The following is a 24,002-nucleotide window of genomic DNA, read 5'->3' as shown; positions in this document are numbered from 1 at the left end:
CCGTTGCCGTTACCTCGCTCCTACACCGGCCCGATCGGTACAAGATACACCGCCGTGATCGTGTAGGGGTACGCAACGGCCCTTTTCGCAGTGCGGAATAATTCCTTCGAAAACGGGCAGCAGCAGTGAAAGACTACGGGATGCGCACGGAACGGTAGGCAGACAGCGCCCAATAGTTAATTATGCCGCGTGACTGACGTAATTATGTAGGCAGAAGTTACGGATTTGCTGCCCGTGCCGTGTGCTGCGCTGAGATTCATTTATTTGCCCCGATTCCTGCCGCACGCAGCATAGCCCGGCCCCGGTATTTGCCCTTGATGGAAATGAGGCTTTATTGTGCGACATGATTCGACATTAGCGTCGCGATGCTGGACTATTTAGAAAGGGATCTCGGGTCTCAAGGAAGTAGATCGTTGCCTCTAATGAGAGCTATCATCGATACAAAAAAAAACAAAGCAATTAAAAACTGGCCTGAGCTTGACGGTTAACATCACAATGTTGGAAAATTTCTTAACTAAATGACAGAAAAAAGGTTCTCAATGGGTAGATCGAGCATACGCGCTACGGTACGTTGTATAGGTGCACACGTGTGCACTAATATATTTGCTATTATCATGCTTGCAACTTGGCCAACTGTCCGCTGAAAACGTAGTAACTATCATTGCAAATGCCAATTTGCTGCCCTATTGCGTCAACCCGGTTGTCTGTCGGCACTAAAACTTCCAAATCATATATAAATATTCCTCTGCCACCGCACACTACCTATAAACAGCTGACATAATAAACTTGTGACTGGCTTCCTCATTTCAATAATTTTAACTATATATATAAGAAATATATATATCTATATCTATGTATATATGTATACTCTATATATACTCTATATAATTCACGGTTTTGCACCTGGTGTGTACGTTTTCCTCCATTGTTTTTTTTTTCTATCCGGCGTCACCACGCAGATCACCCACCACCACCACCACCACCCAACGCTTTACGCTTCGGTTTTGCTATGCACCCGGCGAATGTGTGACCGTCTCGTTTCCCGTACTGTCCGTCCGGGCTGCTGCACTTGGTTAGTTGGTTTTGTTCGAAGCAAATAAATACAATCACTCGCTTTCGCTTTCGAACTGTTTCGAGCGGTTTGTTTGCCGTGTACCTACCTGCGTCGGAACCGAGCGTTTCGCTAGAGGCACAAAAACCCAAAGTAGAAGCAGCGTCTTTCCGGAAAACATTGAACGAATCCGCAACCAAAACCAACGCACACCGAAAACTTATCGTAGGCAGACGGTAATTGTGTGCGGGTGTTTGCCGCTCCATCCATTAACACTCAGTTCTGGCTCAGTTTTCGTTTTCGTTTTTGGATTACTTGTCAAGAATGTGGAATATCAGTTCGAATACAATATCATGCTGATCGAGATGCAGTGCCGTGGCCTGCCTTTGCAACAATTCCATCACCGCCTGTCCCAACGCATTCGAGTAGAGCGGAGCTAGCGCATTGCCACCGCTGCCCGCAACGTACGCCATCTGGTAGATAGTAATTATTATTTGTATGTTACGAAAAAAATACCGTCACCGGTGAAGAATCCCGAACATTTTGCTTACCTCGCCACGATTGGAACTGATCCGTAGAGCTATTTTGGTATGACCGTTCGATGCCAGCAGGTCGAGATACTCGATCAGCGCCTTGCAAGCCGTTTTGGCAACCGTTTCCGAAACCTTCGACATGTTGATCGGATCTCCGGGATTGTTAGATTCTTCGTCTCCCTGCAATGGAACGCAAAAAAACGACATGTCATAACCAAACGCATTCGTTGCACACGGAAACAAACGCTGAAATACCTTCAGAATAAAGACTTCCGTCCAGCGGATGATGTGATTCGAGTTGGAGTAATCCGTTCCCCGGTGTACCCGTATGCTCGGCACACCGTCAAACGCTTTCCGATCGATCGAGGAAGTTACGCCAATGTTGAAGTTCAGATCGTTCGACGTCCATTCGATCGACACCAGCTCCTTCTGGCTGTCGTCTCCCTCGGTTGGACCGCAAACGATTTGATAGTCTTTCATGGCCTTCAGCGCATCCTTCACGAGCTGTAGCTTCACCGGCGGTATCAAAACCCGTAGACCGTCCTCCAGAATCGTACACCTACCGGTCAGACCCGAGTTGGGCTTGAGTGACCCGTCCAGCACCAGGAAACTAGCTCCCGTCACCTTACGCGGCTGACTCTCGATATCGATCGCTTGCGTCGTGTACTGTGTCGCCTCCGGGCATCCGGACTCGGTGTTCTGTATGCACACCAAGTGTCCATCGGCCAGTTTGCTAAAGTTTCCACCCACAGCCATCAGCTGCTCGCTCGAACCGTCCACCACCTTTACCATCTGTTCGTACCGATTGCGCGGTATCAGTATGCTCGTCTTATGATCCTCGAGATGGATCACCATGCCGCGCACGCTCGGTATGGTGTAGCTAAAGTGTCGGAAGTCCGCCAGCAGATTCACGATCGTTTGCGCAATCTCCACGTACACCGATTCCCGCTCGCGTTCGCTCACGTGCGGACACGGGTAGTACTGGTACAGTGCACCGAGGCGTAACATCAACCGAAGTGGGAGCACTTTCGCCCACGGTACCTCCCAACGATGGATCAAAATGCCGATCAAGTATGGTGCTTCCGGCGCGATGACCGCTTTCATGCATTGGTAGGTGGGCCGTACGTACAGGAACCCGCCGTGGTTCTTCGAGCCGAGGAAATTGTTCGATCGTGCAGGTGAAAATCCGAGCTCGGTAATAATGTGACCCCGATCTGCCTCGCAGTAGATCTCATTCAAGTGGACAAAGATATCCTTCGGCAGTACGCGCGAGTCACCCAACACGAGCAGTATGATGATCTCGTCCTGCCCCACGTAATGTAAACCACGCGTCGTGAAATTGATCACAGTTCGGTTGATACAGCACGCCAAGTCCACCACCGTCACCATCACGTGGAAGTTTTTCTGTATCGCAAACGTGAGCGTTACCTCGCGTAAACCTTCCAGCAACGATGCGTCATTTTCGATCTCGACCAGTTTGCTCTCGGTAGGACTGATTCGCTTCAGCACCGGCGGTAGTTTGTTCTCCTCCGAGGGTATCAGGGACGTCAGCTGCCCTCCGGCACGTGGAACGGCGCTGGGGTCTTCGTCCACACCGGGCGGTGTTTGGACCCGCGGCTTGCGGGATCTGGGTGGGGAGGTGCGCGTCGGTACCGCATCCCAGTTCTGGTCCAGCTCGGTCAGATCACACCCGGGCCGAATACCGTCGCTGAAGATAACGTTCTTATCCTTGCGCATGTTCCGTGGAGCTCCCGCACGCTTCAACACCCCCACTGGCACCATCACCGAGATGGGCGACACCGGTTGGTTACTAGCGGCTTGCTGCAGCGGTGGAATTACCGAGCAATATTCCATGGGGTTATTTGGATTCGGCTGTCTTTGACTACTGCCACCTGCAGTCGAAGCCATGCTTCGACCGTCCGCACTCTGCAGAGCGGCCAGCTGATGTTGATCCGCCTCCATGGCCTGTTGCTGTTGGATGCTCAGTATCACATCGCACTCGATACAGATTCGAGCCTCCACGTCGCCCAAATACTCCAACTTCGCCTTCAGACAGCAGCATGACGAACAGAGCACCTGACCGCAGGCCCGGCAATGGTGACGTCGTTTGATGACGGAAAACTTTTGGTTGCATTGCATGCAGAATTTGGTTGAGTTGTCCGGCATCCAGAACGGTTGAATTTTGCCAAGCTGTGCTTGGGCAGGGCTGAGCAGCGGTGTAACCGACATCGGAGCGGCGATAGGCGATTGAATCGGATCAGCGATAGCCAACCGCGAACCGTCGTCCACCAAGCCACCGTGTGATGCCGTTCTACCTTCAACCGAAGCACCAAAATCATCCGAACTAGTGGAGGATAGCGTGAGCCCTTGGTCGGGAACCATAGTCCGCGATGAGGGAGGTGTATGGCCCGGTGAGGATGGAATGCCACCATCTACCAAACCGGTCTCCGTCGCCACCCCATTCCCCAACTCCAGAGACGTGGGTCTCTCAGGATGTGCTAGACTCATCCGGTGGATTTCATCTTCCGGCGAGTCCATCAGGCGACGTTCCGATTCCGTTTCCGTGCAATCGATAAACTTGATCTCACTTCCATCCTCATCCAACGGGAAGTCGCCCGAAACTTCCGTATCGACCGGAATGGGAATGTCAAGCGAGGAAGCCGTCGCAAGTGCTCCTTCCGCTGGTTCCACCACTACCGGCCCGACTGCTGGTGGGAGTGGCGTAGTCGCAGCCACCGCCGCTGTCGCTCCCATAGCCAAATCATTAAACTCCAGTGTAGACGCTTGGGATATTAGATCGTCCTCGTTTTCGCCACGGGACGAACTGGGACTGATTTCGTCATCGCTGCGACTATCGATACTGTTCTCATCGACACGATCCTTCACAATCGTCGCACTGCTCACCAACTCTGCCGCCACATCTTCAACTTCCGGCTGTGATTGTACCGCCAGGTCTGGCAGCGCGATAGAATCTGCGTCTGGTTTCGGTGGCACCGTCGACTCAACATTCACACTACGAAAATCGAACTCTTCCAACTCTTGCAAATAGCTCTCCAGCTCCGTGTCGGACACATCGTCCATTGTCGACTCGAATCCGACCACCGGTTTGCGCTCATCGTCCGGTTCATGCGCCTTCCCGGCCCGTTCCACATCGTCCTGGGCCGTCGTTTCTATCTCATCCTTCGCCACCGGGGCACCCTCAACGAGTCCATTCGCTTCGCGAACTAATGGCGCCTGGCCGCTCTTCGTGAGGTCCACAGCTACGATGGAGGAGATGGAAGAGATTCCTTCCAGGTTTATCACATCATTGCTCAGCGTGTCCGAGTACAGGCTATTCTTGTAGGAAAAAGCTGACGTATCCTGCGCATCAGCGGCTGTCGTTCCCTTCCGTGCGCCCCCTTCGTTGGTGGTGGCCAGCGTCGTCATCGAGGACGTGTCCAGAACGTAATCGTCCGCACTAATTGATGACAGCTCCTCGGGTAGCTTTTCATGCCCATGTCCAAGCGCACGTTCGCCCTTAGCGTCCTGCTTGTCTGCGTCCTCAGCATCGCTGCTTGATGCAGAAGATGACGCGGACGATGACGCCGACGAGGAATGCACGGAAGAAGAAGCCGACGAGGAGGCCACCCTCGAGGAACAGCAGGACACCGATGAGGCGGAAGAATCGGGTGACGTCGTCGGAGAGGACACAACATTCTGCGGAGAAGTTGTAACAGAGGATGACGTTGCTGCCGCCGAGGACGTTTTCACGTCGGACGAAATCGAAGAGGTCGACGGTGGCGTCAACAGTGGCTTTCTTTCACTCGGTATACCCAGATCGTGGGTGTCATTCAGGATTGTATGCTTCACACCACCCAATTCCGTACCGCCGGCATTCACATACTCGTTGAGACTTGAAAACACCGTGGACACATTAACTACGTTGGCCTTAAATTTTAACTTTTCCTGGGACACTGAAGCCGGTCCCATCGACGTCTGCTCCGACGTGCCATTTACCGAGGCTTCCGGTTCGCGAACACTCGACTTTGCATCTGTAACACCAAGCACAAGCAAGGTCAACATGGTCGGTACGAAACTTTCCACTCAAAAGCTATACTCACCTGATGCCTTTGTAACAGCAGCTCTGTTGCCATCATCTTCATTTAGCTCTAGATCATCCAACACCTTGTCAATGTCCACCAAATCCATTGTGTGGGTTTCTCCGACGTACACAATCGGAACCGCCCTTTATGTGATCGATCAAGGACACTCGTTTGTTAATCCGTCCCCCAAGCTAGCACAGTAGCGTTTTCATAGGAGAAGTCGCGCGATCTGTTCTCCCTCTGCACTGCAATCAAAGAAAACATTAACCCCCAACAATTGCAGAACGATTTCGATTACAGCACCATGTTCCAGGTGCTCTTATCATTTCTCTTTACAGGGACCGTTACTGATCGTACCGCATACAGCAACGAACATGCTTAAAGGCTTCGGCTATGGTTTGCATACGATTTAAGCACAATAATTACCTAAATCTCCAACTAAACACTATTATTACGCCGAATTATGTCTACACATATTTTTTGCTTTTGCTTACAACCTGTTTATCATCCGTCAAAGCAGAGCCATCGATGGTAGGTCCTGTCATGTGTTGGCTCTTTGACGTTTGAATGTCCACCAGAAAAATTAACCAATTTGACAGTTTACGTAAAGAGAATGACAATTCAGCGAATAAACAAACTGGTTTATTTATTTCGGAGGGAAGTTTCGTACATTTCTTTTCTTTTCTTCCACTGTGTAAATAAATGCGGAAACCCGAACGCTTCATTTGCTATGTTTAACAATATAATTTGTAACTTCATCCTTCATCTTCGCCCCAATTCTCGCATCATCATCGATCGTCATGGATTGTGTGCAGTCGCTGTGAGTCTCCTATCACAAGCAATGCCAGCTTGATATTCGCCTTTGTTTCGATGCTTTTGTCCCGCACAACGTCGGCTTGTTTCGTTAGCACTTTAATTTTCATTTCCACAAACCGCAAAGCTTCCTCGATTTTAAACTCCACGTAAACCTTCAGTCCAATGTCTACCAAAATGCGATCAACGTTGTCTGCCCGGGCCTTCATGAACATGTTGCCACCGATGTTAACCTGTGTCTTGAATCCTGCACTACGGTCTTGGCCTAGGATAGTTTCAATCATGTGCTTCAACTGTACGTATTCCATAATGTCACCGTTCAGCTCCTTCAATTGCTTTTCATACACCCGCAAATCTTCCTTCAGATGTTCATGGACAAAATTTTCCACGTTCTCCGCGGACATTCGTTCGGTGAGCATTCTGTATCGTTTATATGCTGAAATATAACAAAAGGGATTATCTTCTGTGTAGATTCATAATCTTTAGAGCTTACTCTGGTACTAGCAAAAATTAGCAAGATATCTCCTTCAAGAAGAGTGTTGCAATCTGCAAACAAACGATGTTCCTTCTATAACACGTTCACGGTGAAAATTGCAGAAACGGCACTGAAGTTGTTCCCAAATTTCTATTAAAGATATTGTGGCATATTAGGCTCACAATAAACTATAAATATAAACCGGCTGTCGAGCGATCTCGATTCGCACGCCCGGAATGCATTTCGCACAATAAATTGCCGAAAACAAAACAACACACGACATTTGTCAAAAAATAACCCAAGCAACGAAACCGAATTCTCCAATGAACAAAATCTACCTTTCGTAAGCGGAAACATTTCAACTGCTGAATACAGGCAGTTCCCGAGATACGCGGTTCGTATCTCTTAGCGGTGTGAGTTGATTTTCTTTCAGGGATGCTGATCGATCATTGCAATACTTGGCTCGCACTTGCAATTGCTGAAGGTATTCCGGATACCTTCTAGCCAATATGGTTCTCATGTGCTTCTGCACTGGCTGATATTCCTTCAAGCGGTTGTCGGGTATACCGGTGTAGCTGACGTCTGGTACCAACGCTTGCATGTTGCTGCCGATTAGAAAGAGTCCCGGTGTTAAGGGTTCCAAATCCGACGGCTCGTCAAATAGATGAGTGGTCGGTCGGGAATTTAAACATAGTTCTATTTGTGCAAGCAAGGTAAGCATATTCTCCTGTGTGATGCTCGTTGTTCCGATGGTTCTAATTATGTGTTTTTTAGCTGCCTTCACCGCTGCTTCTCACAGACCTCCGAAGTGAGGTGCTCGTGGAGGAATGAAATTCCATTTCATCTCATTCGTCGCGCACCAATCAAATAGTGCATTTCGATTATCTTCATCGCATTTAAGCATCTTATAAATGCTCGTGTGACGCTCCTTTGAACGTAGTTGCATCGTCTGAGTGTAGTTCCGTTATCCTTCCGCGGCGTGAAACTAATCGACGTAGTGCTCCCAAAAATGCTGTTGTGGTAAAATCGCTTTCCAATTCTATATGAACCGCTCGCGTTGAAAAGCATACGAATATCGCGATATATGCTTTAGTGGGACTTCTGGTGCGAATGGGTGATTTTAGAACACTGCAAACGGTCTTGTCGGTGAAACTCTCGACGTCGGCAGGTCAGCGATCCTTTGTTTTATGAGTGTTGGTTGGTGGTAGACAGACTTGCATAAATTGCAACCTCCAATGATCCAGAATTGTTGTCCCAACGATGTAAGCAGCATTTAAGGACCAGCATGTAGTTTGCTCAGGTGATGTGCAACTACCAATAGTGCTGCCAATGGATGTATTGATGCGAGTTTACGAAATCGAAGCATTCTTGGTCGTTTTCGCTCTCATCCACGATGAGTTCTCGATCGGCTATCGGATGTTAGTGGCTGCTGTGCTGGAACGTGATGAGACACTTCGTGAAGTTGTGTTGAAAGTGAAAGTAACAAAGGGAAGTAAGCTTGTACTAATGCACTGTCTTCTGTGTCGCTGGCAGTTTATCTACCACCATAGGAAGAACGGTATCGACGAGTCGTTGCGAAAGGGCAGTGGCTGGATCCACAACTACCATGTGCCGCAGAATAAGGTGGCCTATTTCATTAAGATGCTCGACAATACGCACTTTTAGGTGCGCCCATATCATCCTTTTCTCAACTCAACTACGAATCCGAAGATCAAACTATTTATTCTATTAAATAAACTTTTATTAAACACACAAAAATATAGTCCACAAAATGCTTCATATAAACACGTATGTACGTAAAAGCGTTTAGAAGGAAGCTTCGCCACCAGCAGAAGCTGATCGCGCCTCATAATTGCATGCGGTTTTATGCTGAGTATATAGTTTGCATGAATATACCGACGAGCTGAGCTGTGCCGGTGCCCGAAGGACGTGGACACCGCTTAGCATACGCCGATACGGATAAAGAGCAGTACAATAGATGTTAATATCACATATCACAACATATCACAACATATCAGCAGATTGACTCGCGGTACTGTTTGCCTCCCACATTCCCACATTCCCACATGGTTATTCTTCTTCTTGATGACAATTTTTGTTGGGGGACAACAGAGAGCAAAATGGAAAGAATTAATCACCGTAAGTATTTAATGTCCACCTCACAAAAGCTAAAGGAGCACACGATCATCTCAGTCGCCATTGCATATTATTTTGAAGCGCTTTTCCTTTCGTCGAAGTCTCCGCGCATGCGCGATCGGAGCCACCAAAAAGCGACCGGTTTTGTGATTTCTGACACCAAGAGAGCATCCACGAAAGGAGATAACATCAATCTGATCCGCACAAGGCTCCGCCATGCTTGTACATAACATATTGATATCGCATACTCACGTTATCATTCGCTTTGATGGTATCAGAATGAGAGATCTTCTACGATTGGCTATTAGTTACACATACTATCAAACCAGCGAGAGCGATCGATAGAGTAAATAGCTCAGGTACTGTGGGGAGAATCCTGCATCTCCTTCCATCCATCCAGTGTCTACAGTGCGTCTCATAACTTAGTAGCAGTTAAGATTTTTAATTATTAGGAGTAGGAAACATGGAGTGCCGCTATTTCCGTAGACATTATGTATTGTTTATTGTTTAATTATTTCGCAATAATTATATCTCTTGTCGTCATGGACTGTCCGGGGGTTTAAAAGGATTCCATACATAAATATTTTTCATCAATATTCCGCATTGTTATTTCCATAAAAATAAGGTGGTGCATATTTATGGTACGTGCTGTACCGTTTAGACGAACGGAAAGAGATGAAAGATCAGTCGACGGATCAAGCGCTATGATCACTAGAGGGATGGGTACAACTATATGAAATGGTACGGAAATTGGTGCTAGCTCTTCGTTGATCATGCTCTCTTGGTGTCAGAAACCAAAAATTGTACCGTTTTTGAAGCAATTTTCGGTTGATTCCGGGACACCGCACCGCAGCGAAATCGGACACGCCTTTGAAGTCAGCTTGAAAGTTTCGAGCGCGATTGAACAGGAGAGACTTTAACGAGTGGAAATGGCATCAGACAAGGAACTTTATTTTCACTTTTTCTTTTTTTTACGAAAATGATTAATTAAATTCAATTCATTTTCAATGGAAGTGGAAATGAAAAAATACACACAAATAAAACAATACAATTCTTGTTTAGTTTTAATTAAGATGTTTACAGATTTTTATTTTCATTTAGCTACTACAGTCGGTTGTTCTTGGTGTTGTTTTCTCTTCTGGCGCTTCTGCTTTCTTTAACGCTTACTCTTACTGCTTCGTTTCATTCGCTTGTTTTTTACTTTTTTGGTTTATTTTTCCTTTGTTTTTCTGTAACATCATACATTCCTTTCGTTTTCGTTTTGTTTGTTTTGTAATTCGCCATCATTTTGCGTCGCAATATTGTAACATTTTCTTTCCGAACATTTCCCCTTTGTATTTCCGCTTGCAGTTTTTAAGTATTTCAGTATTGCAGTATTATCGCTTGCAGTTTTTCTACCACAGGGTTTTTGGAAGGAAGGTATCGACGAGCAGTTGCGAAAGGGCAGCCGCTGGATCCACAACCACCATGTGCCGCAGAATAATGTGGCCTATTTCATTAAGATGCCCGACAATACGCGATTGTGGGTGTGCCCATATCATCCCTTTTCTCAACTCAACCATGAAACCGAAGATCAAACTATTTATTTTATTTCATACACATAAAGCGTTACCATGTGGGAAGTGCAGCACATTGCATATCACCAGGAGCGCAACAATTCAGCAGCACTAGCGCCATCTTTACGCGAGGTTTTACAACACCATACACTGCGCTCTGTTGGTGGGATATGGTAGCAAACAGGTTTTTTTTTCTAGCAGTTCCTTTTGAAACCTTTTGAAGGGGAATTTTAAATTCTTGCTAAACTCAACGGTCTGTGGTTGAAGAATTGATGAACTCACAGATTATATTTATCACAGAATTTTTAAATAGTTTCAAACATCAGTAAAAATTATTAAAAAAAAACCTTGAATGCTACACACCCTTGCATTCGAGCAAACAGTCTGATGGCGTAATACGACTAGTATTTGTTCATAAAAATGACTCCAATTTGCAATGGATAGTTTGCAGTAATGGACACTTATTTACACGCTACAAAAGAGTCTCCCCATTGCATGCACATAAGTTGATCAAATCGATGCGATTTCGTATAAAAGCATCAAATTGTACGGGAAAGTGTTGCCAGTCCCAAGAAAACCCTAGTGCAACAAGAGTGAAACATGGCTCGCCAATGTTATATTTTTGTGATATTGATAATCTTTGTCGTTTCGTTCAATGAAGCAACCGGACGAAGTGTAAGGCATTGTTGTAGCTCTGTGTGAAAAAGGCGTTAAGATGTTCTGTTCGAAATGTGTCTGCTTCTACTCTGCCCTTCCACAGTTGGATCGTTCGAGTCGGGATGCAGATGGTATCGAGGTAGAACTGTCCGCTTCCGGGGAGCAAAGCCGTGCAGCAATTCCGGTGATCAGCGACATCCAGCGTGTGGAGAAAATAGCCGACTTGCTGATTTCCATCGGCGAGCACGTCATACCAGCACTGTTGGACGGTTTGGCCGAGCAGGTAACGGCTGCTACACCGGAACGGAGGCTACTCCATCACGTCGACAAAATGGCCCCAGAGCTATCCCTATAGCGACGCAAATTAACGCGCCTGCATAGAAGATCCCTATTAACCATCTATTTATTAGCACCTTTGTACAAACCCCTTTCGGACACATTCGTTCTGCCTAAGACTCCCTAGCGCTAGCATTATCTACAGTTCGGGCGGCAAGCACTCCCGCCTACATCGCTTCTTCGACCGGTGGTGACTTGCGACTCGTCTTCACGTACGCCAGAAACGTCGTCCAGATGAGACTGAAGAACCCGGCAATGACGATCTGGTTCTTCGGCTTGACCAGCGAAAAGTTCACCGTCTGTACGACCGGCCAGTAGAAGAACCCCACCTTGTACGTGTCCCAGAACTTGTCGCGCACCTCTTCGCCGGCCTGCTTCTGTGAACGGCGCTCCAGGATGCTCATGCCGTAGAAGAACAGCACGATCGCGAACGGATCGTACGCACCCTGCTCGGTGAACGCCTTGGTCAGCGAGGACCGGAAGTCCGTCCGGGGCCACATAATGTTGGCACAGCGCATCCAGCAGTACAGCATCGGGGCGGACACGAACGTGCCGTACAGGCTGTAACGCAGGCAGCGTTCCCAATCGTAGTTCCTCAGCCGCTTACCCTCGAACGTCTGCTGAATGAGGCATCCGAGGGGCCAGAGCGCCGAGTAGGATATCATCCCCCGCAGAATCTTGTACTCATTCGTCACCTCCACGATGAATTTCCACCACATGTTGCCGGTGAGGGTTGTTTAGCGGAAGCTGAAGAGAAATAAAAGTAAAAGCAAAAAAGTCCGTGTGAGAAAAAACAGAGCAGGGTCGTAGAATTCTTGCGCGCGAGGAACGTTATTACACCACTGGAGACGGCGATGAAAAATCAATAAACTTAAAGTAGGCCATCCGACCCCGGTTTGCCCGGGAGGCGCGCAAGTCCGCGACGACGCGTAAACCATCACACCTCCACAAGCAAACGACCCCGTCAGCTGACTCGCGCGGCGCTGATGGTCGAAGCAAGTTCAAGGCTTTTCTCTCCCCCACTATATCGCGTCATCGTCGCTTACGCTACGCATATTACACGAGCGTGTGAGCGTGGATTTATAGCAAGCTGGTCCGACGCTGTCTCTCAATCGAATGGGTGTGAATAGTTCCATTTTGAAGTCTATTTAATTGACGTTTATTGGATGTATTATTACCCGTATAGGATATTACTCATTATCTCAATGTTTCATGAAAAATAAGAAAATGAAAACAAGTAATTGTGACGTAAGCAGGATGAAAAACAATTAAATATTTCATTTCCCGGAGGATTTTCCAACTCGTTGGAAATAACGCTAAACATATGTTCGCACCAAAGGTAGAGAGCTGCTTGCTTATGTTGCGCATCAAGTGACCCTCTCTCGACCAGCCCGGCTAGCTCAGTCGGTAGAGCATGAGACTCTTAATCTCAGGGTCGTGGGTTCGAGCCCCACGTTGGGCGCACGAAATCTTTTTTTCTCTCAGAAAATATAACAGGATCTCATAAATTTAATTTTTTTAACACTTTTCATTCAATTTTTATATTACTAGCTGCTTACCCTAAAGCACCAAGTAAATCTGAAATGGTCAAACTTTCACCATAAGACGAGCGACATTAAATTGGATTTTTGCCTCATATCGATCGAAGTTGCTGCACGAGAATGGAAGAACCCTCCCTCCCTTAGCTTTGTGCAGAGTGCAACTTTTGCTGAAAGTTTTCTAATTTATGCCGTCCGTTATCTGCTAACCACCCGGGAACGACCTGGGGAAATGTGTTAAAATAGGTTTTCCAGCAAACGGCCGCGCGCTACGTACTTTTCCGGACGAAGGCAGGTTTCCTTTGGACGAACCCCGGTGCATTGTGGCTGGAGCAGCAATTTAAAGAAATTGCGAAGCATTTATTCACCACAGCGTCTGAGAGTTCCGTGCGTGTTGTATGCAAATTCTTCCCGCAAACGCCGATTCCAAGGGTCGGGGGCAGGGGCGGTGGAAGAATGCAGATAGTCCCCCGTGGCTAGCTGAAGGTAGTTCTTATCGGAGTAATAATTTATTATTCCTAGCACAGAAGTGCAACGGAAACCCACCAACACCACCACCCCCGCCGTTTCGCTTCCGGGGGTGTTGGAATGCTCGTGTGGGAACTGCATCAAGACCACCAGCTCCACCACCAGAGCACTGCATTGATTGAGGGTGGTGCGCTCATTTGGAGAGTGCTGAGTGTTAGCCTACACCCGTGAGAAAGGGCATCGAAAAAGCGCTTCTGTCATCGTGGCGCATGATGATTCGGAATTTTTATGCACCATTTGCAGTTCGGGGCCATGGGAGGGTGAGCTCCTCCGGGGACCGGGTGACCTGCTCGCAAGCACAAGTACTTTGTGGCATCAGCCTCATCACCACGTGATAGCGATTGTTAGCAGCCAATTTTGACGAATTGTTCCCTGCAGCACACCGTCATTGGGAGTCATTGGGAGCTGAGAGCACCAGCACTAAAATGTGACCTGCCTTTGTCCTGTGCAACAGAAAGATAACGACAATGTGATGTAAATGTCGAGTAGGAAACTGGAAGAAGCCATACTGATTCGATCTATTTATCTGTCGTGTTTATCTGTCCATGGTGGACGACGTCCGTCATCTCCCGAGCGGCACATGTTATTCACCCCAAACCGCGCACACATCGGTTCGTCCCCGCTTGATATGAAGCACGACACGTAATGACACATTCCACAAAGCAATGTGGGCCCGATGGAGTCTCGGTGGCACGTTGCTAACAACATAATTACATATTTACTTTTGCTCACTGACTTGTGCTGCTGGACGGACGGGATTTGAAAGTTGCTCCAAGTGGCCGCCAGCAAATGAGATCGAATTGGTGTGTAGAATGTGCGAACGAAGCATCAACCGTACTGTGCCGTGTGCAATGGCTCACGGTTGAGTGGACCATCACTTGTGAGTGAGGAAGTTGAAACTAATGCATTGACGTCAAAGCAATTGATGGTTCACTTACTATTGGAATGAATCAAGCGAACTGTTGATGGAGTATCCAGCATTTATACTATCGTTAAGCCTCCATAACGGTAGTCATATGAAAGATTCTATAGAATTTCTTAAATAACAACACCATAAATGATCTTTGTTGGATTTAAGATAGCTTAATTATCTATCTGAGATGCCTGAGATTGGCCACTTTAAGAATCTGTCACACGGAAAAATCCATGATCTTCTAAAAGTCTAGTAATTCTGGTGGGACCAATTTGAGATTGTGTATTGTGAGCTGCTTCGGTATGATTGGATCAATTTGAGTTGTTTCGGTTGTGAGTCTGCCTTAACCTTAGGAGTTGAATTGAAACAATGAAAGATCTCTTAAGACACTCTCCCACAACCTTCTTATTGAGTATATTTCATCTCAATTTCTCATAAAACCTAGTCCTTTAACTATTTTGTAAAGCTAACAGCTCCGTAAGCTACAAATATTCCACTTCTCAGGTAAATGAATTGTAGTGATCAACATTTTGGAAGCATTCTTCATCTGAAGTTCCTTTCTCGATTCCTTTCTGGTGGGAGTGGTTTTTGCGAAAACGATCTCTCAGCACTTTGTTAGCAGCAGACACTGCTTTAATTATGTTAATTCAACTACGTTCAGGACATTCTACGCTGGTTTGGTTCGTCGCTCCTGCCCCCACAAACCAACCATTCTTCGCCGAATGTCCCCGACCAAAAAAAAAAAAAAAAGGTGGGAGTTGAAAATTACATACTTCGTAATTCGCGACACCCTCGAGGTGAAAATGTGCAAAAACGACAGCTCACGATACACACAACCAAACCAAGCCAAGCGCACACAATCTCTTCATGGTTCGGCGTGAAGACGGCGTGGCCACGTGCCTGCGAAAGGTGGTTGTGCGATGAATTATTACAATTTAAGGCAATCACAGCCACTCGCACACTACATTCATGCATTGCACTGTACCATCACCACCGTGACGCCTCACTCGGTGGCGGAGAATATTTGGATTGCCCAGAAAGATGGTGGAAAATTATCCGCCTCCCTGGTATCTCATTGTGGAAAATGGTGGCCGGTGGGGTGTTTGTTGCTTGGCGGAAAAGGGGACGCGACACGAGAGATGAAGGCACGTCTGTCCGTGCACACACGGGCTTCATAATTTACGTTCATTTAATCATACGAGCTGATGAATTAATTGTTCCGACAGCGATAGCCGAGACAGCTGAACCACACCGGCAGGCACGTACCGGCGGCCCCGTGCACCGGGCAGGCAAAGTGCACTGTTATAAATTACCTTGGATAACCTCGCAGCTGAAAATCGGTGGCCCACATTTGCGACAGGCCATATGTGTGCGCGCCCGCCACTGGTCACATAAAGTGGGAATCGCAAATGGTTTTTTTTTGTTGTTGGCATGCAAGTAACGTTAGAGCAGCGTCGTTTGGGTTCTTTGCTTTGCGCCACTAAAGCGAAATGCTGCTGCATACACACTGTGGCATAAATTATGTTGCCAATATGCAGCATTAGTGTTATAGGGAAACATTCGCGTCGCCTCCATTTCGATATGCAAAGTTTGCGACCGACAGCCGAAAATGATCGTATCTTTTGGGTGTTAAAGTACTCCATGGATATAAGTGGGAGACATTCAGGCACTTTAAATAATCGTAAAATTGGATGATACTTAAAGACTGCCTCAGAAACATTCCTTTTTCAACCAAATTTTTGGTTTTAATTCGCAGATTGTTGGGATGTTCATGCGGAATCTTTTAGACCAGAATCAGCTCAGGTTCAGATATGAATGAATTAATGAACTTGTATAGCAGTTCATGGAAGGTTCATGGTTCATGAAAAGGTTCATGGAATTCACAGGACATGCTGGAGGAGGCTTCAAAGCCAATGAAGGCTCTTCCGGATTCAGAAGGCCGGATATGACGGATAAGTCTAACAATTTGAGAGATTAATGATTGGTAACTTTAAAAGAATGTTATCCTGTTCAACAAAGTAGAATTTTGCCAACTTCTCTTCATATAGCTTTAATATTATTATTGCTAAATCATTTTTGAGACATTAAAGCGTTTTTGTGGAACAATCAACTACATAATTAAAAGCCTTATTTCTAAAGTTCTTGTGATGATCCTTCCACGAATACAAGATCCTACACGATCGTTAAAAAGTACCAATCATACTTATCAGAGCACCAGGATAATGATTGGACGAGTCTTAGCAGTCTCGCGGTAATGAATTCATGATAATTGCAGTGTAAAATGAGTCTTCTAATCGAAGTATTGTTTCGCCCGCTATATCATACTTAGGGGGAATGACGCTAGTCCGCATAAGCCCTGAGCACAACCCAACGAACCTGCCACGCAGGTGCCACCACCGGGTTCGACTCTGTACGCATAAAAATAAAATATTTAATCAGCATGAATCCCTATTCCAAGCGCTGATCCTGCTCTTCGCATCCCACTCGCCACTCGTGGAGGATGGAGTCACCGCTACTAGCATCATCCGGGGCCAACCGAGCGCTTCGCCGAGTTGGGGTATTCGCCTGTTTTATTAGTTTTGTCGGGGAACATTAAAAAAAAAACGATGAACAAGACAAAGTGCTGACCGAGCATGGAATGTGAAGTCCCCGTTTTGGGGGATGTCTAGCGTTCAGAGAGTTCCATAAAATGGCGGTCAGACACACACACACACAGAGTGTCGCTTAGCTCATCTGGGGAATCGTGAACGGACTGCAAATCGTGCCACAGCTTAAAATGAGTATAAAATTTCAAATTTCTCTCCCGCGTCAACCATCGAGCAGAACAGTGTAGAACACTCGCACACAATTGTGAAATTACGCTGAGGAAAAAAGTCACCTAGCAGCAAGTGCACGTTGGAGCACAATTAATGGTGCATTTGTGCCAGGGCGGGGGACTGGCAGAAGCTGTTAAATCGAATCATAATTAAAATAATGCAAATTCTGCTTTTCCGTTTGCTGGAAATGAATATTGCGTCATTATAATCACGTTTTGCGAGGTAATGTGAGTATGCGCGGACGAAGTAGTAGTTTCGACCAACAAGATACAAAATTATTTTAAACTTTTCTTTGCAATTTTGCACACCGGGTTCATTAGCAGCATAATGGGAGGGTATTGCGGAGGAACATCCCTCCCGGATCGAAATTGGTTTGGCTTGAATTTAAATGCCGTACACGCGCTGGTGCCGGGGCCCACCAGCCGTCGTCGTCGTGCTGGGCGCGAACGGGAACATGAATTCCCGATTCTTTTTTTTTCTGCAATATTTATGATTGCCGCGCTTATTTATGGGGTATAAAATTAATTATGTTTAATGCTCATGTGATTTCACCGCGACCACCACGAAGTCACGCCACGGCGGGAACGAGCTGGGTTTAGAGAACCTCTGTTAACCTCCCGGTCTGTCTCTCGCACTGAGTATCGTCTTACGAGGTGCGATAATGAATGCCTGTGCTGTGTGCTAGGAAGCGAGCCGCGGGATCCCAACGTGCGGATGATCGATACGGACACACTGCTCCCTACGGCAGGAGAGGTTACTTTTAAGATCACTTCCCGGTTAAGGGTCGACATTCCGGCAGATTCTGAACGTATTGTTAAAAGCAGTTCACCTCTCCGGGCCCTGACGGAAACGACGGATGCATATGACCCGGGCAGTGGCCACAATCACCGCTTCCCTACAAGCAGTGTTTGAGTTTTACGAGCGACTCTTCCACGTCGTAGTACCTTCTTTTCGGAGTCGAATTGATGAACCGCCGAGCGCCTATCGGCCATAATCGGCGATTGGTTTCGCTAACCTTCTTTAAAGTTCTGCAATCTTCGCGTACTTTGCTGCGAACGGAATGCACGGAACAACCAACCGTACACGTCTCCACCGTGTATCGAGGTTATTTGGGGAGGGTTATTATTTTGACGTTAAAAGAGTTTTAAGTGATTCGCCGTTTTATTGATGCAGTAAATTTATCAATGCACTAGGTCCGACGATATCCGTCCAGGTGAAGCATTGTGCATGAAAAGCAATAAAAATTTCAACTCTTGGCCACCGATTTCACCAGGAATTTGTGTCAAACATAAATGTAGACATACTTTACTCAAGGTTTTTTAAGAATGCAGCATGTGTAACAGTTTCGCTTCTTTTGCGGAACAGGCGTTGAAGTTAATACATTTCAAGTTTCAATTTGAAAGCATTTAACTGAAAAATTATGAATTATGATATACGAGAGGAATTGTATCCCTATTTGTAGGAAAACGTCAAGAACAACTTTAGGAAGTTTGAAAAACATTATCAAGTAATCCTGATGGCCTGATCAGCCTGATCAGCATTTGCATTCTAATGAAATTAATCTCGAGTAAGATCCATAATATTCTGTTCATGTACAACAAATCTTATATAAAGTCGTCAAAGTTCAGTTTCAGAAACCAGAGCCCTGTCAGTTGTGGAACTCTAGCAAATTATCCTTGCATACAACACCATCAATCCTTGTCTCAAGGGCGATCATTTCGAATCGTCGAGGATCTTTATCAAACTAGTATAATCACGAGTAATAATTTTCCATTATCAACGGGTTTATACCACAAAACCCCTTCAGGAATTTTAGTATCAAGATTAATCCTTTACATACATACTTGAAACTTATGAAACACTTCGAAATAACGTTCCCAAGGTAGATGGGAGATAACCGAACAAGATGATACTTGCTCCAAACGCTGAGGTGTTCAGGATTTCAACTCAGAAGAGAACTCTTCAAACTCGAACGTTATTAAAACGTGATAAAAGCGTAGGTAAACATGATTATTCGATAAAATGGTCAGAAATTTGATCATAAAAAAATAAATGATCATATATTACAACCCTGGATGAACTGCCGAATATTTAATCTTGGTGATTCAACAGTCAATCTTAACGAGTCGAGCTTATATTAATTAGTTTAAATAACTTTAACCAACATTTTTATAAAAATAAAACGTTTGTTTCCCAATCCATATCGTTTTAAGCACCCAGCAGCTACCTTGTCTAATTTATTGTCTACAATACCTTCGAATGTCACGATAAGATCATTCATGATCATTCCGCTCCACTATTCGCAAAACTCGCCTTATCGTTTGGCAACATCTTCATTTTTTGCCATGGCCCTAACTTTGCTCGGATCGCTAATGTGTATCATCGTGTATATCAGCCGCATCGGCACCGCATTATCGCTGCACGTCGCCGTACATGGTCACTGGGGCCACTGCCAAATCGCAGCGCATCGTGACCGGCAGCATTTCTTCGGCGCGGTCATAAATTTACGCACCTTATCGCGCGCCTGTCCCCATCGGCAAAGGTTCGCGAAGCGTCCTCGGGCCTGTTAATTACCCGAACAGACCCTGCAGGCCGGCGGTACGGCAAGCCCATTCGATAGCCTAAAATCAACCCGCCGCTACCGTCATCATCATCATCATCATCATCCCTACCTTATCTGTGCCTTCTCTCACGTGCGAAATCGCAGCACCGGGCGCCCTATCGTCGGAAGCCCGCAAAACATGTATGGCACACTAGCGCGATCGGAGCGCGGTATGACCGACCTACGATTGTTATCGGCCGACACCAACAGCTGAGCGGTTCATCACTCATCAGCTGATTGTCTAGAGACGTGGTCATTCCCTTGGCATTTCGTGCCAGACAGTGCCGGGCCGGTCTGGGAGGAAGCAACGATCGCAGCGAGCGCCAACGGCGTCATTCCACTCCACAAGCTCACGTACTGCTTACGCCAGAAATGATAAGGAAAGACCCTGTCCGGCTTTGCCGCACCAGCAGCAATATTTAATTTGGCCCTTCTTACGAGTTTTATTTTTACCGCACACGCCGCCGCCGTTTATTGCTGCCCCTGCATTGCACACATTGACACAATCTTCGATCGTCCGCCTCTCGTCATCGCGGACGCGTTGTCGCTGGGTAATGAATGAAATGAGCCCTCGTTAGTTTGTGTTTGTCTTTTTGCTGCCGAAGGGGAACCAGGTTATCGATTGTTGACAAAACAATTGAGTCGCGGAAATTGCGAACCACAACTGCACTGGGTTGGGGCATAATGGGGGGGCCTCATATAAGTCAGCGTGATGGAGAAGGTTGATGGTGGTAGCGCGATCACGGCGATGTAATAATGAGTTTATTGCACCGCTTACACGAGTTCTGGACGCTGTGGAAGCCGTTTCACAACATTTACCGCAACCTTCGGCAGGGAGTAGAGTACGGTACAATTAATGCTCCGGGTTGCCGAAGAGGTTGAACTTTAAGTGCAGGATTACGAGATTGCAGATAATCAGTGGGTCCCTCGAACAAAGATCCATTACTCAATATGTTACTGCTGTGAGAGGTGTGTAACAAAACTTTAATGCCCTAAAGATAGTGTGTGCGTACTTTCACGAAAAGAATCCGAAGAATACCAACCCCCCGACTCGAGTTGCAATGCAACACACTGGATGGACGGGACACAGATGTTGCAGAATTCTTTGTTGTGGAGTTGAATAATTTGTGCGCGTCGTGGCGTGCGCGTCTGATAGATGAACGCGCCGTAGAGCCGTGCTGCTTCTGGTAAAATTATGTCGATCACGAACCATAAACTTAATTAGCTGCCGAGCGTTTTGCTGCAGTTGTTTGCCATTGCGGGCAGGTCTTTGCAGGCCTCTCACCTCTGCCATTGGGGATTATTTTACAAGCAAGCGCAAGCAAGCGGCTCTCGTTGGAATGCACAAACACCGCGCGATGGTGTGCCATTATGGTTGTGATTAATTTGTGACGGTGTGTTCTTTCGACCATGCGGCGGATGTGTTTGGCGAGCTAGACGAACAAGTCCCGCAAGATATTTCTAAAGGTCTTTGCTACGCACAGTCCAAATAATATAGCGTGATAATACATCACAAACGCTCAACATGCCTAAATTGTCATTCAAAAAGGTAAAGGACACGTTGTCTTTACCCTGCGGTTATTAATTACTTCCTCTGTCCTGTCCTTATTGCTTGTATTAAAAATCCCCATTGTCGGACCGGACACGATAGTCCTGCTGTCAAGCGTTGTTTACGATGGCCATTGTTTTGCCCGTGCCAACAATTAACTCCAATCTTCTCGTGTGCACACACCGATGCCTAGACCGCGAGATAGCGTTTGAAGGGATCGGCCGGGATTGTTCCGGATCGATTCGTCGACATTATTGATGATGGGGGCATCGAATGGTCAGTGCCGGTAATGGCAACAACGCTTTTGTTCCGTTGCACCCTTTTGTGTCAGTCCCATTGGATTCCCCTTTTTTGGAGGCCAGCCATATCTGTGAATTGTTTCCAGTTTGTGGGTTGTACTTCTATTTTCTTTGGTACGTTTTGTTGTGTAATTTATATTTAGTTGTGGCCACGAACAGGCCAAATTGTTGCTGCGAGCGAATATTATTTATGAAAGTCTGCAACAGCTGAAAATCATTCATCTTGATTCGGCTCGGGGCGAACTGTTTCCATCATGGTGATGGTGTCCGCACAATGTGGACCAAATGTCACGGGGTACGGGGTTTATGGTGTGTAATCGATTTTAATTGCCCGTACAGTAATCGATTTCGATTGTTAAACCCTTGTGTCGTCTATTTGATTGGGAAACGGTATGGAATAAAAAAAGAAACCCTCGAGCTCGCACAAAAACTGCTGACACAGAGAGAACACTGCTGCGAATTGTTCGTTTATGGTTGATTTTTTACAGTGGTCTTATTGCATGGTGGATGCGATTGATCGAATGGAGTGCAAGAGGAAAAAAAACCGACAATTAATATTGTCGGCCATTGGTAAACACCGGAGACAATGCTGTTAATCAAGGGCTGGGGGTTATTGTTGGCATTATCTGTATCGTAAGAAGGTGAGCATGAGCGCACGGGGCTGATTCACCTCAGGGAAAGAATCGACAGAAGCTAATGGTAGCAAAGAGTTGGACCTCGACTCGACAAACGAGAGATACATATCCACAATGAAATATTAATCAGAAGCTACCAGGTCACCACAACAACATCAAATCTAAAGAGATCTACTGTCGTACTCAATATTGAAGTTTGATCAGTAAGCCACTGACAATACATGGATACAAATTCTACAAAAGCAACGACGAATATGATTGGAAAATTTACAGCAACTTCATACAAGAAGAGAGATAACGATAAGCTGTATGATCTTGATGATGATCTTCTTGGATACTTCAACATTAATTAAAAAGAGCATTGGAAGCAGCTGAGAAGAGATCCGAAATGGGAGGAGATCCGAATCCACTGATATGATCTTCTTCTTGAAGAGAAGAGGAGTTCTGGCCTTCCTTTAAAGATCCCTAGGCAGCAAAATGATGCGAATAAGATCTTCAGATATGCAAGCTGAGTAAAGTAGGTTTTCCAGAGAGATCAAGACCTCAAACCCCTTAATTTATTTTATGATCACCAGTTCTGTCTCCTATTAAAATACTGGAATAAATTAAGAGTACCACTCGTGGAGGGAAATATTGAGGACCGTCAGCTTCAAGTAAATCTTGCTCAAACATAGACTTGTTAGACAGAATGGGCATAGTTTTCAGACGATTGAAGTACCAACAGCTTGAAAATCGTGACAGTACACTTGATGTGTAACTTATCAATATCAAAAGAAGCACAAAGGTCCCTAAAATATAATTGTTGATATTGCACCAATGACCAGAGATCTGAATCCGCAATCTGGAGACAGGTTAAGCTTCTCGTACATGAAATATTTAATACAGGAACAATGATCAAACACCCATTGACAATAGCCAGCGTGTCACACCGTCACTATAGCAACGTGGAAGTTAAGCATGCTCTTTCCATGTTCTGAAACCGTTTACCACCCTTCAAACCCTTCAATCGGAAGTCGGCAAATTGATGCTTACGTTCAATGTCCGACATTTACCACATCGTGCTGGAACAGATCATTACGACGAATGGGACTTAAAGTGTCGCCCACGTTGCATCCCGGCCGGGCTGTGTGCGTCCCCGGGTTTTACTGGATCATTATCACCACACACGTTGGTGCCGGTGCACTAAAGGTGCAGCTGCACGCCTAGTCGCCCGTTAATAGTTGCATCAAATAAACACCGGTTCGGAACCGCGCTTGGCACCGGGTACCCTAACGAGCCGGCAGGGGCGGCAGCACACGTATCGCGTCCGGTTTCGCGGAAACCAGCGGCAATTTAATATTTGAAATTTGAATTTTACGCTTGATTTGCCGTGCGTTCGCGGAATGATGGCTGGGACCCGCCCTGTGCCGGGACTATCTATCACGAGCGCATGATGATGATGATGTTCGCCCATCGAAGCATGCGTTTTCGACGAGCTGGAAGT

The 24,002-nt window shown here is 46.3% G+C and overlaps 4 protein-coding genes and 1 non-coding gene across 8 annotated transcripts in view; 2 read left to right on the top strand and 3 right to left on the bottom strand.

Moving 5' to 3' along the window:
* Positions 1-575: 575 nt before the first annotated feature.
* LOC128304424 (zinc finger FYVE domain-containing protein 9) lies at positions 576-6,173 on the bottom strand. Of its 2 annotated transcripts, XR_008287409.1 has the most exons (6): positions 6,093-6,173; positions 5,685-5,911; positions 1,840-5,615; positions 1,603-1,764; positions 1,161-1,524; positions 576-1,063 (listed from the first exon to the last, which is right to left on the bottom strand). XR_008287409.1 is itself a non-coding variant. In XM_053041616.1 (5 exons), exons 2-5 carry the CDS (start codon positions 5,770-5,772, stop codon positions 1,363-1,365), a joined length of 4,188 nt encoding a protein of 1,395 aa, XP_052897576.1. In that variant the 5' UTR covers positions 5,773-5,911; positions 6,093-6,173; the 3' UTR covers positions 576-1,362. The 2 variants fall into 2 exon arrangements, 1 of the variants encoding a protein (XP_052897576.1); XM_053041616.1 differs by having other exon boundaries at positions 576-1,524.
* A 155-nt stretch (positions 6,174-6,328) lies between these two features.
* On the bottom strand, positions 6,329-7,205 carry LOC128298084 (protein UXT homolog). The gene is made up of 2 exons (XM_053033816.1): positions 6,973-7,205; positions 6,329-6,915 (listed from the first exon to the last, which is right to left on the bottom strand). Exon 2 carries the CDS (start codon positions 6,896-6,898, stop codon positions 6,455-6,457), a length of 444 nt encoding a protein of 147 aa, XP_052889776.1. The 5' UTR covers positions 6,899-6,915; positions 6,973-7,205; the 3' UTR covers positions 6,329-6,454.
* A 4,041-nt stretch (positions 7,206-11,246) lies between these two features.
* LOC128309967 (uncharacterized) lies at positions 11,247-11,767 on the top strand. The gene is made up of 2 exons (XM_053046485.1): positions 11,247-11,321; positions 11,407-11,767. Exons 1-2 carry the CDS (start codon positions 11,247-11,249, stop codon positions 11,656-11,658), a joined length of 327 nt encoding a protein of 108 aa, XP_052902445.1. The 3' UTR covers positions 11,659-11,767.
* The window catches only part of LOC128309965 (mpv17-like protein), a 131,902-nt gene continuing 119,541 nt past the window's right edge, over positions 11,642-24,002 (bottom strand). For all 3 annotated transcript variants that reach the window (XM_053046482.1, XM_053046484.1, XM_053046483.1), the window contains one exon: positions 11,642-12,386. In XM_053046482.1, coding sequence (XP_052902442.1) covers positions 11,807-12,358 — 552 coding nt within the window. In that variant the 5' untranslated portion in view covers positions 12,359-12,386 and the 3' untranslated portion in view covers positions 11,642-11,806. The remainder of the gene's footprint in view (positions 12,387-24,002) is intronic.
* On the top strand, positions 13,029-13,101 carry Trnak-cuu (transfer RNA lysine (anticodon CUU)). The gene has a single exon. It is a non-coding gene; the product is annotated as a tRNA-Lys (tRNA).

This window comes from Anopheles moucheti, chromosome 2 (genome assembly GCF_943734755.1).
Source record: "Anopheles moucheti chromosome 2, idAnoMoucSN_F20_07, whole genome shotgun sequence".
Lineage (NCBI taxonomy): Eukaryota > Metazoa > Arthropoda > Insecta > Diptera > Culicidae > Anopheles > Anopheles moucheti.
The sequence above is the reverse complement of the archived record's forward strand: the minus strand, read 5'-3'. Positions and strand labels throughout refer to the sequence as shown.

What these genes read in the sequence shown, in the direction of transcription:
- LOC128298084 (XM_053033816.1), bottom strand. Translation starts at nt 6,898, where the DNA reads ATGCTCACCGAACGAATGTCCGCGGAGAACGTGGAAAATTTTGTCCAT.
- LOC128304424 (XM_053041616.1), bottom strand. Translation starts at nt 5,772, where the DNA reads ATGGATTTGGTGGACATTGACAAGGTGTTGGATGATCTAGAGCTAAAT. An exon ending in TGCTGTTACAAAGGCATCAG is followed by an intron (nt 5,616 to 5,684) that starts GTGAGTATAGCT and finishes TTGGTGTTACAG; the next exon opens with ATGCAAAGTCGAGTGTTCGC. An exon ending in CGGAAGTCTTTATTCTGAAG is followed by an intron (nt 1,765 to 1,839) that starts GTATTTCAGCGT and finishes GTTCCATTGCAG; the next exon opens with GGAGACGAAGAATCTAACAA.
- LOC128309967 (XM_053046485.1), top strand. Translation starts at nt 11,247, where the DNA reads ATGGCTCGCCAATGTTATATTTTTGTGATATTGATAATCTTTGTCGTT. An exon ending in ATGAAGCAACCGGACGAAGT is followed by an intron (nt 11,322 to 11,406) that starts GTAAGGCATTGT and finishes GCCCTTCCACAG; the next exon opens with TTGGATCGTTCGAGTCGGGA.